Source organism: Pollicipes pollicipes, unplaced genomic scaffold (assembly GCF_011947565.3).
Source record: "Pollicipes pollicipes isolate AB1234 unplaced genomic scaffold, Ppol_2.1 Scaffold_4881;HRSCAF=5763_pilon_pilon_pilon, whole genome shotgun sequence".
Lineage (NCBI taxonomy): Eukaryota > Metazoa > Arthropoda > Thecostraca > Pollicipedomorpha > Pollicipedidae > Pollicipes > Pollicipes pollicipes.
Genome location: NW_023596576.1, coordinates 34,271,380 through 34,287,389, shown reverse-complemented (window position 1 = coordinate 34,287,389; position 16,010 = coordinate 34,271,380). Strand labels below are relative to the sequence as shown.

General features: G+C 49.6%; 2 protein-coding genes across 2 annotated transcripts; one reads left to right on the top strand and one right to left on the bottom strand.

Moving 5' to 3' along the window:
• Positions 1–175: 175 nt before the first annotated feature.
• Positions 176–4,623, top strand: LOC119100911 (coiled-coil domain-containing protein 43). The gene is made up of 5 exons (XM_037224108.1): positions 176–416; positions 1,187–1,282; positions 2,395–2,523; positions 3,510–3,667; positions 4,217–4,623. Exons 1-5 carry the CDS (start codon positions 264–266, stop codon positions 4,293–4,295), a joined length of 615 nt encoding a protein of 204 aa, XP_037080003.1. The 5' UTR covers positions 176–263; the 3' UTR covers positions 4,296–4,623.
• Positions 4,624–9,447: 4,824 nt separating this feature from the next.
• LOC119101373 (peptidyl-prolyl cis-trans isomerase sig-7) lies at positions 9,448–15,968 on the bottom strand. Its single transcript, XM_037224706.1, has 9 exons — positions 15,858–15,968; positions 15,593–15,662; positions 14,966–15,098; positions 13,946–14,050; positions 12,999–13,154; positions 11,921–12,017; positions 11,202–11,443; positions 10,419–10,908; positions 9,448–9,923 (listed from the first exon to the last, which is right to left on the bottom strand). Exons 2-9 carry the CDS (start codon positions 15,660–15,662, stop codon positions 9,498–9,500), a joined length of 1,719 nt encoding a protein of 572 aa, XP_037080601.1. The 5' UTR covers positions 15,858–15,968; the 3' UTR covers positions 9,448–9,497.
• Positions 15,969–16,010: the final 42 nt, after the last annotated feature.

Here is a 16,010-nt window from a genome sequence, read left to right as displayed (position 1 = left end):
AAGATTAATCAGAGCTTATCATATGTAATATTTTTATTTTCTGAAGAGGTTGTTTAACATTTTACACACACAAATAAATATTTTTTTAACGTGCCGAAAAAACGGCAAAAGGCTTAGATATATGCGTCTTGTGCGTCTTAAATGTCGAAAACCCTCACCTCACGTTGGGCTGGTGGAGCTTCTGAGCTGGTGCGGTCGCGCTTGGTTGGGAGGAGCGTCGTCGATGGTGGACTGAAAACATCTGCCAATTACCGGTGACAGCCATGGAGGATTTTCACTCGTGGCTGGGCGCTAAGCTACTGACACTTGAATCTGATGATAGTGTAATCACAGATTATATCGAGGGAATACTCACGGGAGACGAATCTCAGGCAGAAAAGCAAGAAGCTTTGGAGGGTATACTGTCCGGCATAATGGTATGGCCATGGGTTTTATGGTATTTCATTCCAATGCCTGAATCCTGTTATGTTGCCAATGTTAATCACCATGATTGTGTCATCCACCATGTGCTCTGTTTGTGATCTTTGCAAATAGGGTTGTCCATTTGTCTGAACTTATGAAAACCCAGATTTTTTGTGTTGATTTATCTATGGCACCAGCAAAATGTCATTGTGGCCTCACAAGCTTGTAGTCTGACCCCAGCCAAATAAGTTCTCACAAACTGCAGTATATTTTTCTAAATTGTAGCCCATTCAGCAGCTTTCAGGTTGTAAAAGTATTGAATGTCTGCAATATACTTAGTTTCTACCCTTGATAAGGGGAAATTTCATGTGCATTAAGAACTCAGAATGGAACATATATGACTAACAAAATTAAATGGGAGTTGTTTTTTAGGTACCCAGCTCCTACCTTGTTATATGCATTTATACCAGTGTGGAAAACCTCCATGTTAACATGTGTTGTTGATCAGAAGATGTGGTGAAATTGGCCCAAGTTGGCCTGGTCTGTTCTATGCTGGCTCACAGCTACTTTCATTGTGGTATGTTTCTTGACAGATCAACCTTTATTACAGGTCTATTGGCAGTTATTTTGCATGAATGTCCCTGACTGCTGTTGTGAGAAAGGTGTTTGCAATTGTTGTGCATGGGTGACCAGCACAGCACCCTATGCAAGGAAGTAACCATGGTATATGTGCCAAAGTATGGTTCTCAACTTTGTGCCTATGTTCCATTCAAACTTGTTGCAGGAATCAGGAGTGGAAGATCTCTGCCAGGAGATATTCACCAAATGGAACCAATTCCACTCCAAGAGTGAAGAGAATGGAGTAGAGGCTAGACCAAAGGTGACTTATTAAGAGTCAGGATGTTGAATAATATAAAATACATCAAGGTTTTACATATATATATATATATATATATATATATATATATATATGTATATATATATACATGCATATGCATAGTAAGACATCTAGCATTATTTGCAATCATGTCAAGTTTGTCAAGAACCTCTTGTTTTACATCATGTTTATGGCAACATGCTGTAGTACTTCTGAAGCTTTCATCTTTGTTTGAAAAATATTACAAGCCTTGTTCCGCTCCAGTTGATAAGTCACTAGTTATTCCATATACCTGTTGGCAGCACCCTCATTCTGAATTGCATGGTTGTGTACTTTTATCATGGCATATCTAAGCAAAATATTTTCCTTTTTGCATGTGTGATGAAAAGCAACTGCTGACTCAAAAGTGATGAGCTTTTTTATGTGTCGTTTGAGTGTTCATACTTTTGACCATGTAGAACATAGTTTGGGCTGGCACAAGAAATAAGCTTTTTGTTTTTAAGGATAAACATTGTGCATCACTATCTTAAGAACATCTTTCTGCAAGGAGAAGACAAAATTTAACATCTAGTTGTTACTTGGATGCATATCAAATGCACCTATAATGAAAATACCACAAAGGCACAAAGCCACAATCACATCTACAATGTTTAACTCTCACCACCTTATAGCTCAAGGCTTGTGCAAGAATTTGTTTGTTTGTTTAGGGCTGGAGAGAGTTTGTTGTTAAATATGCTTTCCCAAAATATGAAGGTGTCATGTAATGCAATGGCTCACACATACAATGACTGTCTTTGCATGTCTGAAGAATGTTGGTGTTGTTGGTCAGTTGTTGTCATGCCAACATCCCTGCCATGTTTATGTCACATATGCTCCAGAGGTGGCCTGTCATGTTAGTGCAGTATCAGGCTTTTTGAGAGTCCTGTGGTTACACCAATGAAGTGTATGAAACAAAGTTTGCAGCCTTCAACATTGCATTTGAATTAATCCACTTCATGGGTGCATTGGTGGTTATGTTACTCTCATGAAGTACATGTTACCAACTGTATGTTACTATCGGGCCAATGTTTTCTTGGTGGACAGAACCTGAGCATTCTGTTATCATTATGTTTCAGATCGAATTTGAGGACCAGCTTTCAAAAATCATGGAACAGCAAAACATATCAGCAACTGTCCTGGAGAAACCTAAAGCATCAAATGCTGACAAGAAGGTTAAAGAAGCTATATTGCAACAATATGCAGAGGTGAGTTATGAGATTAGTTTGAAAAGTATGTTTTCAACTCTAAATCCCATTTTGAAAGGGCTCTTGATGATTCATCAGAACTGTGGGGCGGTTAGGGTGAAGACAAGTGATCTGTAGCCACAGGAAATCATGCCATAGGGTATTTGTATTGTATTAGATGCCACTATGTATTTGGTATAGAAAATACAGAAGCTAAGGTCTACAAAGTGTCAAGCTTTGGGTAAACATGATAGTTGTGTTGGTGTAGATGCTCATGCCACTGCATGCCAGTGCACACAAGTGTGCACCAAGGTTCTTATGAAATGATTTTAAAGTCTGGGCAGGGACCACAGGTTTCAAGAGGTGTTACATCAAGCCCATCAGCATGTTGATGAGGGGGTGGGAAGTGACACACCAGGTGGATAGCTTAATCCATCAAATTATTGGTGTTGCTTGCCAGCATTGTGTGTGGACCAATGTACCTCTGTTGACATAGCAAAGAAGACTGACAGGAACAGTGATGCATGTGGTTGTACTTTAAATTTCATGTCAAGAAACTATGAAGCATTGCAATCTGGTCATGATTGGAAAATGTGGCAAGCTCGAAATTTACTCTCTGGAAACGGTATTACCTGAATTTGAGCATCTAATTCACTTATTTCCAGTGGACGTTTATTGGTCTATCCACACTCATTCAGCCAGACATACAGCATGGATGGGTGGACGGATTACCGTGAGCTTTCTGCATACAATGCTGGTGACAGATCCAAGCAGTGAGGCTCTAGCGAGCGCTTACATGGCGCTACCGGTGGCGGTACTACTGGCGCTAACGACGCCGCCTCTTCGCGCCGGAAGGCAGGCGACAATCGCCGGTGTCGTGAAAGAGATCCATTCCAGCCACTTTGTCATAGGGGACAAAGCTCTTTGGAGCTTTAGCCCGTACTAATATGAATAGCCTGATCGACATAAAAGTATTGGAAGTGATCCTTGATTGCTGACGTGGGCAGATATCCGACCACGAGGACGAGGAGGAGGCTGGAGCTGAGGAGAAGACAGACGTCGCAAAAAACAGCAACCGCGATGATGTAACCAAGGAGGAGCAAGAACGCCGCGAGAGAATGAAAGCCGAGTCAGCCGCCAAGCGTGAAAAAGATAAACTGGACAGGTGGGTGCAACGTGACATAGCCAGCATAATCGACTGAGTTGTGTGGACCATGGTCGCAATGGCATGGCAGCATTACGTGTGCTCGTTGGCGGGCTGATAGGGGTTTGGTCCGCAAAAATGTTGTTTCCGGGGTGTCCGCGCAGAGGGTTTGGTATTTCCTGGTCAGTTAGCTACCTGGTTGCACTCTACGTGGTAATATTTCATTCGCCTTGCATCAACATAGCCGGTCAAAATACCAGGAGTACCACTGGGGGTACTCGATTGCGGTTGTTCTGCGCTACCAAACCGTGTAGCTGTTCGTCGCGGCTTAAACTTCGGAAGCTCTGGTGGAGATCGCAACTTTGTCATCCCAGGAGCCGTGAAGAAGGTTAGCCTTTTCGCTGGGCCCATCCCCCATGTTGGGGTGTGTGTGTATCGATTACCAGTCAGTGGCCGGTGTGAAGTCAACATTTCAAGGTTTTGTGCGGAAAGCACAATGTGCCTTGTGCGCTGTGTTCTATGTGCGTTGTATATGTGCGTTCTAAATGTGCGTTGTATTCTAAATTTCAGGGAGAAACAGAAGCAACAACAAAACGAACGAAAGGACAAGGAGAAAAAGCGGACCGCAAAAACCGAGAAGCGAAGATAGCACGGACCCCGGTGCATGAAACTAGGTGTCGTGATATACTGATTTTCGGGGCTGCATGCTTCGATAAGCGCCTTGTGTTCGCCTGGCTGAATATGTTGTGAACCTGCTAACGACTGACCTCTGTTGGAGCGAATTTTCCCGAGGCCGAGAGGAGGGGTGCGCCGCCAGACGCTCGGACCGTCGGGTGGTCAGCGCTGATGGAACGCTTCGCGCCATTTGCGCTTTAAGCGGAGATTGTAAGCCGCTTTCCGTTGCGTCTGTATTTTCCCCTCTATAACGGTGTTATTGGAGACATCTTGAAATGAACTGCAATGTGTAACACATGGAATTTGCCTATGAAGGAAAGGGCAACGGCCGAAGGAGGTGGGGCCGCCAGCATAACGTGGTATGCTGGTAACGTGGTATGGTCCTCCTCGCTCGCTCGCAGCGTTGACCTTAGGCATTTTCAGGCAGGCAGTTTCGAGGAAATGTCCGATTTTGTAACATATGGTGAATTAAATGGTAACGCGAGTCCCACACACTGCCGCCGCGGGGCATGGCTGCAGTGCTCGGGCCGTCGGACAGGAACCGCAACATGCACTGCACCGTTTACTTGGGCAGCTGTGCTCGGATCAAGCTGGTACTCGGCCTCGATTTGAACTGTCTGGGCCACGTAAACACCCGCGCACCGTTCAGCAGATTTCAGCCAGTGCACCGGCTGAAATGCTATCCCATTAAATAATTTCCCACTAAAGGATCATCCGTTCAAGAAGGCATTTGCGGCCCGAGTCACAAGGGCGTGTTCAGGTTCCGACCTTCGCCACCCTCAAGGTGTCGTGTTAATTTCTCCATTTCGGCGTCCGCGTCATTGGGCTGCATCTATCGCTCGTGTTGCATGTCTTATGTCCCTCAGCTAGCTTGCCCTGTCTTCATTCCTGCTAGCACGCGGATCTCGCCGCTGCCCTCCCCGTTCGTGGTCCGCAGTCAGATTATTCCTTCAGACCTACATCAAACTATTTTTCGCTCAGTCGCGCAGCTAGAGCCCTGGTAAGGGGGGGGGGACGCGGGGTTGACAAAGGGGCCCCCTAATAGTAGAGGGCCCCGTGATAGTAGAGCCCCCTCCAAAAAGAAACAATCGCTGGATATGGCCCATTTGTTAATGACATTTTTCTAGGATATTTTTTCATTTTGCCTTCTATGGCTGGAATATGAATCAGAAGTTGCCGCGGAGATCAAATCTGCTGGAACTCATAGATAATTAGCTTAACAACTTAGGCGTTAAGCGGCTCCTTGAAATGGACCACCGGCGCATCTTCATTTTCCTACGGATCGGTAGACTCTAAACCGATATGGATCAGATGTTTTGTCAGAATGTTTATGTGGCCTGTACAGAGCTATTAAGGACCCGCGACTAGATCGAGATGAGGCAACAAGTTGTATTAACGTGGCCAATTTATGTTTCTCTGGAAATGTGCAACATTATGTCAGAATTGAGTGACTTAGGCTACGTAAAGCAGTTTTGAGCATGCGCGCTCGCAAACCCTAGCACCAAAAATATCGATGCCAGGCGTTGCAGTCTCTCAAGGCCGTGCGCCGTCGATCCTGTGTCTTGACACTAAGCTGTGGCGAACTGGTTAACGTTAATGATGGCGCGTTTGAAAAACGTACCTTTGAACGCCTGAGAACATCAAGTGATTTTGCTTAGAAGGTAGCCGGGTGTATAATTCACCTGTGCGATTTTTAGATTGATGATTCGAGTTTTGACTTTACAGCAACGCGAAGGGGTGCTGGAATGGGGTGGTAGAACTGAAAGAGTAAAGGTAGAATCCCTTTGCTTTCGTATTGCTGCAGCTGGTGATCTGTCGAGAGCGTAACCTCAAATTTGTGTAAAAAAAATGCAGTCCAGCTTCATCTTTGCACGGCAGGGAATTATTTTTTGAATACGCGGTCAGGTGTGGATCAAATTGACCCCGGAAGATTTTTTCGGAATGGTTTCCGAACGGGGTGACCGGCGCCATAATTTGTATAGCTGTAGACAACTTGAACAGTGGACCATGCGGCATCAACAATTTAGATGTACCTTGTAAGGTTGCTGACCTATGACGGGTTTAAGGCAGGCCACAGATTCAGCGAATCCCAATTTCTAGGGAATCGTTCAATCTGATGAAACAACGGAGTGTTAGACGAAGCCATACATCTCTGAGATAGTTTCTTAGGCAACACAACAATTGAATGACCAAGTTCCATTGACCTAGGGCAAGGATGAAGGTCAGACTAAGGTCAAAACCTACCTGTTTTCTTACTCTGGGGCTTGCTGTATGAGGTATGTTTTGGTGCTCATTTCTAATTTATTGATGATAGGAACCGCACTGGACATTCCATGGACTTCTCAAGGTTAGAATAGGTCACTGAACTGAAATGACCCAGGTCAACATTTCGTTTTTGGGAACATGCCGCCTAGCGTAATCGTCGCTTATTCAAACAAAAAGTTCGAAAGCAGTCTTGTATGCTTTTGGTCTCTATGACCTTCCAAAGGTCAGTCAAGATCACTGACCTTAAATAAGCGTGTGACATTTTGCTTAGAACAGATCTCTAGGATCTGGGGACACTGGAAACCAACTTGGAGTTTAATCTTGTTTGACCTTATTTGACCCGAGGGTCATGAGCTAGGAACCTCAAACTTTGACCTTAGTGAGTATGCGTACCGGCCAACACACCTCGTGAATTTGGCGTCTAGCTTTATTTATTCCTAAGATCTCAGTGGAGTCAAGTTGACCCCCTCCCCCACCCGAGCGAACGGTATCCAACCGGCCACCAGGGTGCGTGTTACGAAATCCGGAGGCATTATTCCACGGCGGTCGCTCTCGCGCGCACGGCACCGGCCGTCTGGTGTTGCTTGCAACGACCAACGCCGTTTGGTTTGACGGAAACTGCAACCCAGGCCACCACTGTTCTTGCTCCCGTTATTTCGGGCGCGCAGGCTTAAACCTTTTTGGATGGAATTTGTTTTGTCAATCGATTCTGTAAAAGAATGAATGTTGTCAGGCAGGCATGGGATGGCGTTATTTATTTTCACCATTTCGAATCACTATCCAATCACTAATAAGACCCTGTTTTAGTTATGGGAAAGGATCCCCCTTGAGAAAAACACTAGGGGACACATTGCTGTTCCCGGTCATGGGCTGTAGGAACCATTTCGTCCCACCGCGGGGTACCCGGCTGCCATTATGGCGACGCGGGTCGGGAATCCCTGGCCGATCCGGAGGCTCCTAGAGGGATGTCATCATATCACATTGGTCCGTCCCTGACGCGGGAGGCTTTCCGACCCGTGCAGAGCGCAGCTGACCCGGACTGATGCAGGGACCGTCATTGAGGCAACAGCATCCCTAATCGCCACAGGTGGTCTTTTAATTGGCACATACCCCAGTTCGGCTTAACGGGTCCTTGCTGGAGTTGGAGGGTCCACCGTTCGATACTGGGGGCCCTGACTGGCACCGGACCCTCTCATTGCCGCAGTTTGAACCAGCATCGTGAGTTCTCGTTTCCTTTCATTGTCAGAGGGCCCCGACCAATACAAGGGGTCCTGTGTCATTCGGGCTTCCTCCCCGTCCCTGTTGAGCAAATCTTCCCCTGACCGATTCGAGCCCCTTGCTGACGCAGAGTAACCCTGTTAGGAACTGTGGGGCCTAAACGATGCAGGAGCACCGCATTGTTGCAGGGGCCCCGACAACAAATGTGAATCGCGGGCCCGGCCGCGTCCTTGCTTGGGAAATGGGCTCCCAGAGTTCAGACCGACACAGAGCCGACTGCTCGGTGTTCGTGGTCTACGGCCGACTTTAACACCCGCATCGTCTAACAGGGTCCTCAAACGATGCAAGGATACCTCTGGCTGATATTTCAGGTTGCGGCCCTACGGAACGCGATTCTTTATGTGACCTATAGCCAATCCTTTGGACCCTTGTGCTCCCCAACCGGGCCTTTGATAGCCGGTTCCGTTGGGTCGCCTGGTCCCCCTTCAGATCTCATCGGGCACTGCCCTTGGTCGGCTCGGGGCCCCTTGCGAACGCAAGGCACTGTTAGGCGCTGTGGGCCCCTGGTAGATACAGAGGCCCCGACCAGTGTAAATCAACGGCCCCGGCTTCATAGCTGATTGGGAAGTGGGTTCTCAGGCCCATACTGATACGGAGAGGACTGCGGACTGCGGATGGAGGTGCCTGAGCGAAATATGAGCCCATATTAACTCCATTAATTAATTAACATAACGTCCCTGATGAACGTAAAGGGCGCTCTGACTGTCATTTAAAGGTCCGTCCCTGCTTGGGAAATGGGTCCTCGGGCCCATGCCGCCAGGGAGCCGACTGTTACTGGTAATGTCTGACCGGCATGTAGGCCCTTATAAACTCAGGGGATCTGTGATCAGCGTGCGGGGCCCCCTAGCTGGCACCGGAGTGCCCAGCGCTGCGGACTGGGAACCCTGAATACAACCTCCACCGATCTCCCGGGCCCTTGATCGTATGGCCCGATTTAAAGGGGGACGCGCCTCCTGTGCCCCGCACCCTCCCCCACCCCCACCCCCTCCCTGCCTGCGCTACTGCCTCGGCCGCCCATGTAAATACCATGCGTGTATGGCCCTCAACGGGGTTTGAATGATATCCGCTGTTTTCTGGAAAAGTTCACATGCCTTGGAACCCGCAGTGCGATCGCTGATCATTTACAGCGCGTCACGATTTTGCATGGCTTCTGTATTCCAAAACATTTCTTGGGGCATGAAAGGGGCAAGGATCCACGCGAATATGTTGACAAAATGCCAATATCAGCGCTTGTTTTCGGTGCACTTTGTTGAAAATGTCATATGCTCATTAATTACATAGAGTACGGTATGATTTCGCATGGATGCTCTATTGAGAAGAATACTCTTCGCGTAATGGTGAAACGGCCCCACACGAACATGCAGCAGTCGGCCTGTGACGCCTAGCAGGGACGAGAGTCTTCCTTCGTGTGCGGTCCTCAGAGGGCAGATGTCTCGTGCCCAGCACGCTACCGTTTCAGCGGTACCACTGTCAATCGGTGCAGACACGCTGTAAATCTGTTTCGTCGACGTGTACCCCTGCAGTATGCGGAATGCCGGCACGGGTATTGGTCACTCGGAAGTCCAGAACTCGGAGAGAACTGATACGGCGTGGAGCGGTGTATTTGATGAGATGAGTCATACGCTTGTGAAATTCATTTCCTATGCCTCTTTCTAGTCCGCTCCCTACTCCCAACGCCTTCTTCCGAAGAGGAGGTGCCGTCCGAGCCACTCGTCGAGCTGTGTCGCCTGTGCTTCTTTCGCTTCTTTTTACTGCCCTTACCAGAGTCGCCCCCCTTCTCTTTATGTTTCTTCTTTTTCCGCGACGTTTCACTTCGAGCTTTTCCATCGCCTCTCGCGCGCTCTTTGTCCCGACTCGACCCAGCGAGGGGACTGCGGGAGCCACCGGAGCTCGAGGACCGCGTCCGCACACCGCGATGCTTGGACTTCGCCGCAGGCTTCTCTGCATCACTGGAGGCTTCCGAGTCGGAGGAATTGTCCTGCCGGGATCGCTTTTTATGTTTTTTGGACTTCTTGCTGGACTTTGCAGGTTCTTTGGAGCCGTCGTTACCACTTCGTTTCTGAAACGAGAAATGCATAAAAAGTAGCAGTTCACCCGCGCGATAAGACCGTTGCCGAAGACTGTTTTTTTTTTAATCGAGCTCGTTTAGACATACTTTTGGATAGGGGATAGCGTGACTAAAATCCCACACACTGGGCGTAATCGAGCGCTCTGCTACTGACATCAATCAACCTGCTAATGTCCATTGTAATCTCAATATTCATAGCGGCCAAAGGGAAACGGAGCTCCATCATGTCCAAAAGTTACGGGGGTTCAGACCACACCGATCCATTTAGCGGTCATGCCCATGTGCGCGGGGCATAGCATCGAAGGGTGGGGCGTCAAGAAAGCTTAAAACCCTCTGGCATCACGGTGCACCGTAGAATTCCCAACAGAATCAACGCTTGAACGAATGTCCGCCATAATGACTTCGTTTACGGGAATATCTGCATCATCCCACCTCCTAGCCATCACAAGACACCTCGCGAGCTGCAAGCCAAACACGAACACTGACCCTGTCCTGGCGCTCGACGAGCGCCCTCAGCTGGCCGACGTCGAGCCGTCCGGCCGCGCTCTCCAGCCGGCGAGACTGCTCGGGCTCCCGGCCGCGCCGGCCGCTGCTCGCGCCGTGCCGTCCGGCCGCGCTGCGGCCGCCCCCAGTCGGTCCACGGTGTCGGTCGTCCGGGCCGCGCCTGTCGCCGCCGGGTGCGCCCCGGCCACCGCCACCGCCACCCGGACCGCGGGGAGCCCGACCGCCGCCGCCGCCACCGCCGCCGTAGTTGGCGAACTCGCTAGCGCTCGTGCCGTTTTGGTAGACGACGCGGCCCTTGCCGCGCCACTGGACGCGCGACACCGACTGCGAGAAGTCGACGTGGATGCGCCGGTCGTCGATCAGCACGTTGTCCATCTTAAAGTAGGCGTTCTCGCACGACTTGGGGTTGTCAAACTCGATGAAGCCGTACTGCAGTGAGTTGCCCGTCTTCTGGTCGCGGATGATTTCGCAGCTGCAGGAAACAGGTGCAAACGTTATAAAGCGAGCGGAGCTTCGTGATTTAAAAATGGTGTACTGGAAATTGAGCTACTCGCACTTGAGAAATCATGTTCCCCAGATAAACGCATTGCCCTTCAACCCGTTCAAAATAATATTGAGCGGATAACTGCATTTGATAGCGGTAGTACTCATTCCAACCAGTAAACCCGCCACAGGAAAAGCTTAACGCTATCACATGGCGGTACTCCGGTGCCAACAATGTAACGGTGGCGGCACGTCCGCCACCGGCGGCCGACGGGTGCGCACCTGACGATGGTGCCGAAGCGGGAGAAGATGACCTGCAGGTCGTCGTCGGTCGTCACCGGGTTCAGCTTGCAGATGAACAGCACGTTCTCGGGCGGCGCCGTGTCGGCGTCCGGTAGGTCGCCGACCATCTCCAGGATGGTGGCGCGCGCTTGCGCCTCGCGCTGCTGAATCATCTCGTCCAGCTCTGCCGCCGTGCGGCCGGCGTCCTCGTCCAGGTCCTCATCCGCCGCGATGCGGCCCGACTGGAGCGAGCCGTCGTCGCTGCGTTAGTGGGCTGGCCGCCGCGGCCCAGCGGGAACTCGGCCGCGCCGTTCCCAGCTCGGCACAGCATAGCACTGCGGCCCACCGGCACTGACACGGCTGCGGGAACTTGGCGGGCTGGGGTGTACAGCAGCGTGGAGCCCTATTCCTTAGAAAATGAATGGCCTACCGCGGCACGTGCGAGGAACAAATCAAAATACCACCGCCACACTGGGTGTTTTACGCTGCAGGCGACGAATGATGAATCGGAACTTCACAGAGGTTGTCTAAATAATATGCCAGCCACTCCAAAAGCTTCCCCATACGAAAACGATAAGCATAACAATATACAAAATGGCATAAAAAATAAAGAGGTATGCATATGGTATGATAGACAAATGGTCGTCAGTCGTTGATCTATCAGAGCCGTTTTGGTGACGCTAAAATGGCCGTGTCCATCTTTCGAAGACGCTGCTTGCCTTGAGAATGTCATCGGTGAGCGGAGGCGACCGGTCGGGGATCTCCAGCCCATCCGGGTCATCCAGCGGGTCGTCCAGTATCACTGTGTGTGTAACGCTGCGGCAACAGAAGTTTGTCAACCCTAGCTAATCTAAACTAGGAAGGGACACGATTAGTGCGCCAATTTTTAGGAGCCTGGTTGGCGCGCAGACCGCGTATTGGGACACGGTAGTGAGCGTCCCAAAATAGCACAGGGTGGAAACAAAATCAGTACAAGACACAAGCACCCCATACAACCATGCAGGGGAGGGACAGTCTGTCAAAATCCAAGTTTCTGGGTGGAAAGTGAGAGGTTATACGAGCAATGACGGGCTTTCAGTGTGACCCAATTTCAGTATTGTCGGTCTCGCGTTCACGGATAGGCTGAATTTTTCGCTGATTCCTCCTTCGAGGCTTTGGCGAGAACATTTCGGTGCCCACTGCACACTTTCTGCGACGATTCGCGGTGGGAGGTCCGGGGGACTTACAACGCAAGGCATGCACATGACATGCAGAGGGTAAACGACTGCACATGACGCGGATGGCAGCGCGAGGTGGCAAGCCGAGCAGCGAACGAGATCGTCACGTCGTGGGCCCCGACAGCCAATGCCGTTATTCCACTATATGAGGCACTCCTGAGGATGATCCAGAGGATGACTGATCCTTGTACCACTTTGCACGTGGCAACCCAAGCCAAAAGTCTTCGAGCAAACCGCCCGCTATATCCACGCCAGTACTGCGCCGGCCTGCGCTGATTGTGGCGTCCACCCGCGCCAGCGCTGCGCCGGCCTGCGCTGAGTGCCGTCCATCCGCGCCAGCACTGCGCCGGCCTGCGCTGAGTGTGCCGTCCATCCGCGCCAGCACTGCGCCGGCCTGCGCTGAGTGTGCCGTCCATCCGCGCCAGCACTGCGCCGGCCTGCGCTGAGTGCCGTCCGTCCGCGCCAGCACTGCGCCGGCCTGCGCTGAGTGCCGTCCATCCGCGCCAGCACTGCGCCGGCCTGCGCTGAGTGCCGTCCATCCGCTCCAGCACTGCGCGACACGCCGCGGGTCTGCGCTCACCGGATGTCCTGGTACGGCTGGTACTTTTCGTCGCATATCGCGCTGTTGAGCTTCACCAGGACATCGTGGCCCTCCACCACCTGGCCGAAGACGCAGTGTTCGTCGTCCAGGTACTCGAGATCTTCGGACAGCGTGACGAAAAACTGCGAGCCAAGCCTGGCGCGGGACCACACGGCCACGGTCAGTTGACGGCGCTCACTACGAGCCGAGTCTGGCGCGGGACCCCCCGGCGATCAATCCGCGCTCCCGCCCATCTGTCGAGGTTCAGCGCATACCATTCAGCTGACGCCACACCGGGGCTAGGTCAGCCTTTAGATCTGTCAAATGTGCAGCGAATCCTCCTTCCCCTCCCCCAGGCCACGCAGCCCGCTCTTTGTTCATGTACATCCCATATCAATGCCGCCGATGTCCAGCGGGAGATATTGGCTGCGTAATTCAGCAGCACTTAGTAGCAGTGCCGCACGCAGCAGCACTCGGTGCTGCAACGTGGGCGTCGTTCAACTGTCTGGCATGTTGAGGAAGGTCAGAAATGATGACCAGGAGCGCCCAGTCTTACACGACGCAGCCGTGTTCGGGGCTAAAGCTGCATACATGAAAATGGAAGCATACATGGTCAGGTCTGGCTGTTCAAAATACTCCCTGTTGACCTTCCAGACACTGGACCCAAGACAAGCTCACTTGGATGCATCCTGACCTCAGTATTAACTGAGTAACTGGTGGCAGGTGCATTCTGACCTCAGTATTGACTGAGTAACTGGTGGCAGGTGCATTCATTGTAACAAGTTCTGCACTCAATGTTTAAAATGTATGATGTTCAAAACAGAGGATTAACAGGATCCCCACTAACACAAAAAACTGCTGTAATACAAACAACTAAATAGTCTGTGTGATTGGTGCAATAAGCCGCCTTCTGTGAAGATGCCCCCTCACACCTCCCAAACACTCACATGTGACCTCCATGGCTGGCAAAGGATAGTGTTCCTGTATTCCGGTGTTTTAGCTTAGGCATCTTTTCAGCCTCAAAATACCTGGCCTGGTCACCATAAAGTATCCTGAAATAAGGCATGTCTTTGTCAAATATGTTGTCATGGATCCAGCAACTGGTAGGTACAGGGAGAGGGGCATTCCAATCATTCGCCAATACCCTGGAGGGCACCCATCACATCTTTCAGCCTCCCCAAAGCTCTGGAGGAACTAAAAAACAAATCAATATCTTTCAGTTCATGTAGAACCATTATAGTGCATTTTTGACAAAAATAACAAAAACCAAAGCAGGCAACCAAAAGTGGGAAGAGCAGGAAACTTCATATTTTCTTATTTATAGCTGTACCCTGGTCTGAGGCCCTTTATTTTTCAACACTGGCATCAGCTGTAGTTGGAAAGAATTTCACTTTAAAACGTAGTGCTTATGGGCATGGCAGCAGGTCTTGGGGTTCATTTGGGACAGTCTGGGCCTGGCCTGGTCTGGATGTGGTCAAAAGGACTGCAGGGACATGCACCATGAAGTGGCATGTGACCTCCACCAACTTATTCATGAAGATGAAATGGAGAGGTATATACTAAAAATATAAATGAAGGGAAAATACTAAGAGTGTGAAGATCAGTTGATCCAGTCTTTTTCAATATGCAAGAAGACATTATGCAGGGTCACCTTCAGGGGGCAACAGTTGGGCAGAATGTGAGAGTTAAACATGTAAAGTTACACAATAAAGAGTTATGCTACAGCCTCACCTATTTGCTTTTGACTAAAAGACAGGAGTCATGATTTGGCACTATGTTTGTATAGTACATGTAAATGTATACTTGGAAATGGCTGATCACATAAACAAGCAATTTAATTGCAATTTGATAAATTAAATTGTGATGGTATGACAGTGCCTGTACCTGTAGCTTACAATTTGCTCCTTGATCCCTCTTATCCTTAGGACCCCAAATGTAAAGTTCACTCTATACCACCACCAACATACCCATACAGGCTTGTTCCTCCTTTTCCTGTGCCTGCCGGATCACCAGTTTGCGCAATGAAATCTCGCTGAATGGTGTGGAACAAGCAAAAGTTGTAGTACTTCAGCTTGCACAGCTTCAAGAAATTCTGACAAGCTGAAAAACAACTGCATTATCATAGCTGGTAGCATCATTTATAGCTGATAACATGGAGATTGCTAATCATGTGCTATGAATGAAAAATTTATAGCCCACAAAATCCCATCCCACTATCTCACCCAAAATCCCACATACCAATCAGTTCAGACTAAAAATCAATCATGGCATCCACTTGATGCCAATGTGCAGTGATGCATTACATAGTTCATGTTGATGGTGTCATAATCAGAAAAGACATTTTGAATAATGGGTCACAAATCTATGGCAGTTACATGTTTCAGACTACAGCACAAAGTAGCCTGACCAAGTTCATAGAAAATGAGAGAAACACAGGCATAAAAACCATGCCTTTTGGGCTGGTCCATTGTCAACTGAAGGCCATTCCTCATAGCTTACTGCATAAGTTTTTCACCATAAAAATATCCAAAGTGTAGTCTCTTCTTAAGAGCAAGGCACACACACTATTTTCACATAAACAGAGACAGTCTTACCTCTGGGTCGTTCCCTTAAGAACAGGTCCACAGTGAGATCTCCGACAGTTGTTTCAATAACGACCGACATCTGGAAATTTGAGAAAAATGTCAGTGCATACAAAGGGTATATAAACTGTCAAACAGAAACACGCACATGCGCCAGCCTGGAGCGCGCGGCACATCTCGACGAGATCTCGTTGGGGCAGGGTCGGGGAAAAATATAAGCTTTGGGGCAGGTGTTTAAAACTTCAAGGAAGAAATATACTGAAATGGGGCAACTTACGATATCCTGGAGCAGCTCAAGTCGCTCTGGTCGAGTAATGCATTGAAACACCGGTCACGGGGGACCGCGAAAAACACGTTCCAAGAAGAAATGGGCAGTTAATAAAGGTAATGGCAGCGGCAGAGTAAAATACGCTAGATTTGTCTCAACAGC

Excerpts from the sequence above, each read along its gene's own strand:
- LOC119101373 (XM_037224706.1), bottom strand. The coding sequence starts at position 15,662 with ATGTCGGTCGTTATTGAAACAACTGTCGGAGATCTCACTGTGGACCTG. Across the intron at positions 12,018-12,998 it reads CAGCCGTACCAGGACATCCG|CGTTACACACACAGTGATAC; the intron begins GTGAGCGCAGAC and ends CTGTTGCCGCAG. Across the intron at positions 11,444-11,920 it reads TCACCGATGACATTCTCAAG|TCGGGCCGCATCGCGGCGGA; the intron begins GCAAGCAGCGTC and ends GGCTCGCTCCAG.
- LOC119100911 (XM_037224108.1), top strand. The coding sequence starts at position 264 with ATGGAGGATTTTCACTCGTGGCTGGGCGCTAAGCTACTGACACTTGAA. Across the intron at positions 417-1,186 it reads GTATACTGTCCGGCATAATG|GAATCAGGAGTGGAAGATCT; the intron begins GTATGGCCATGG and ends AACTTGTTGCAG. Across the intron at positions 3,668-4,216 it reads GAAAAAGATAAACTGGACAG|GGAGAAACAGAAGCAACAAC; the intron begins GTGGGTGCAACG and ends TCTAAATTTCAG.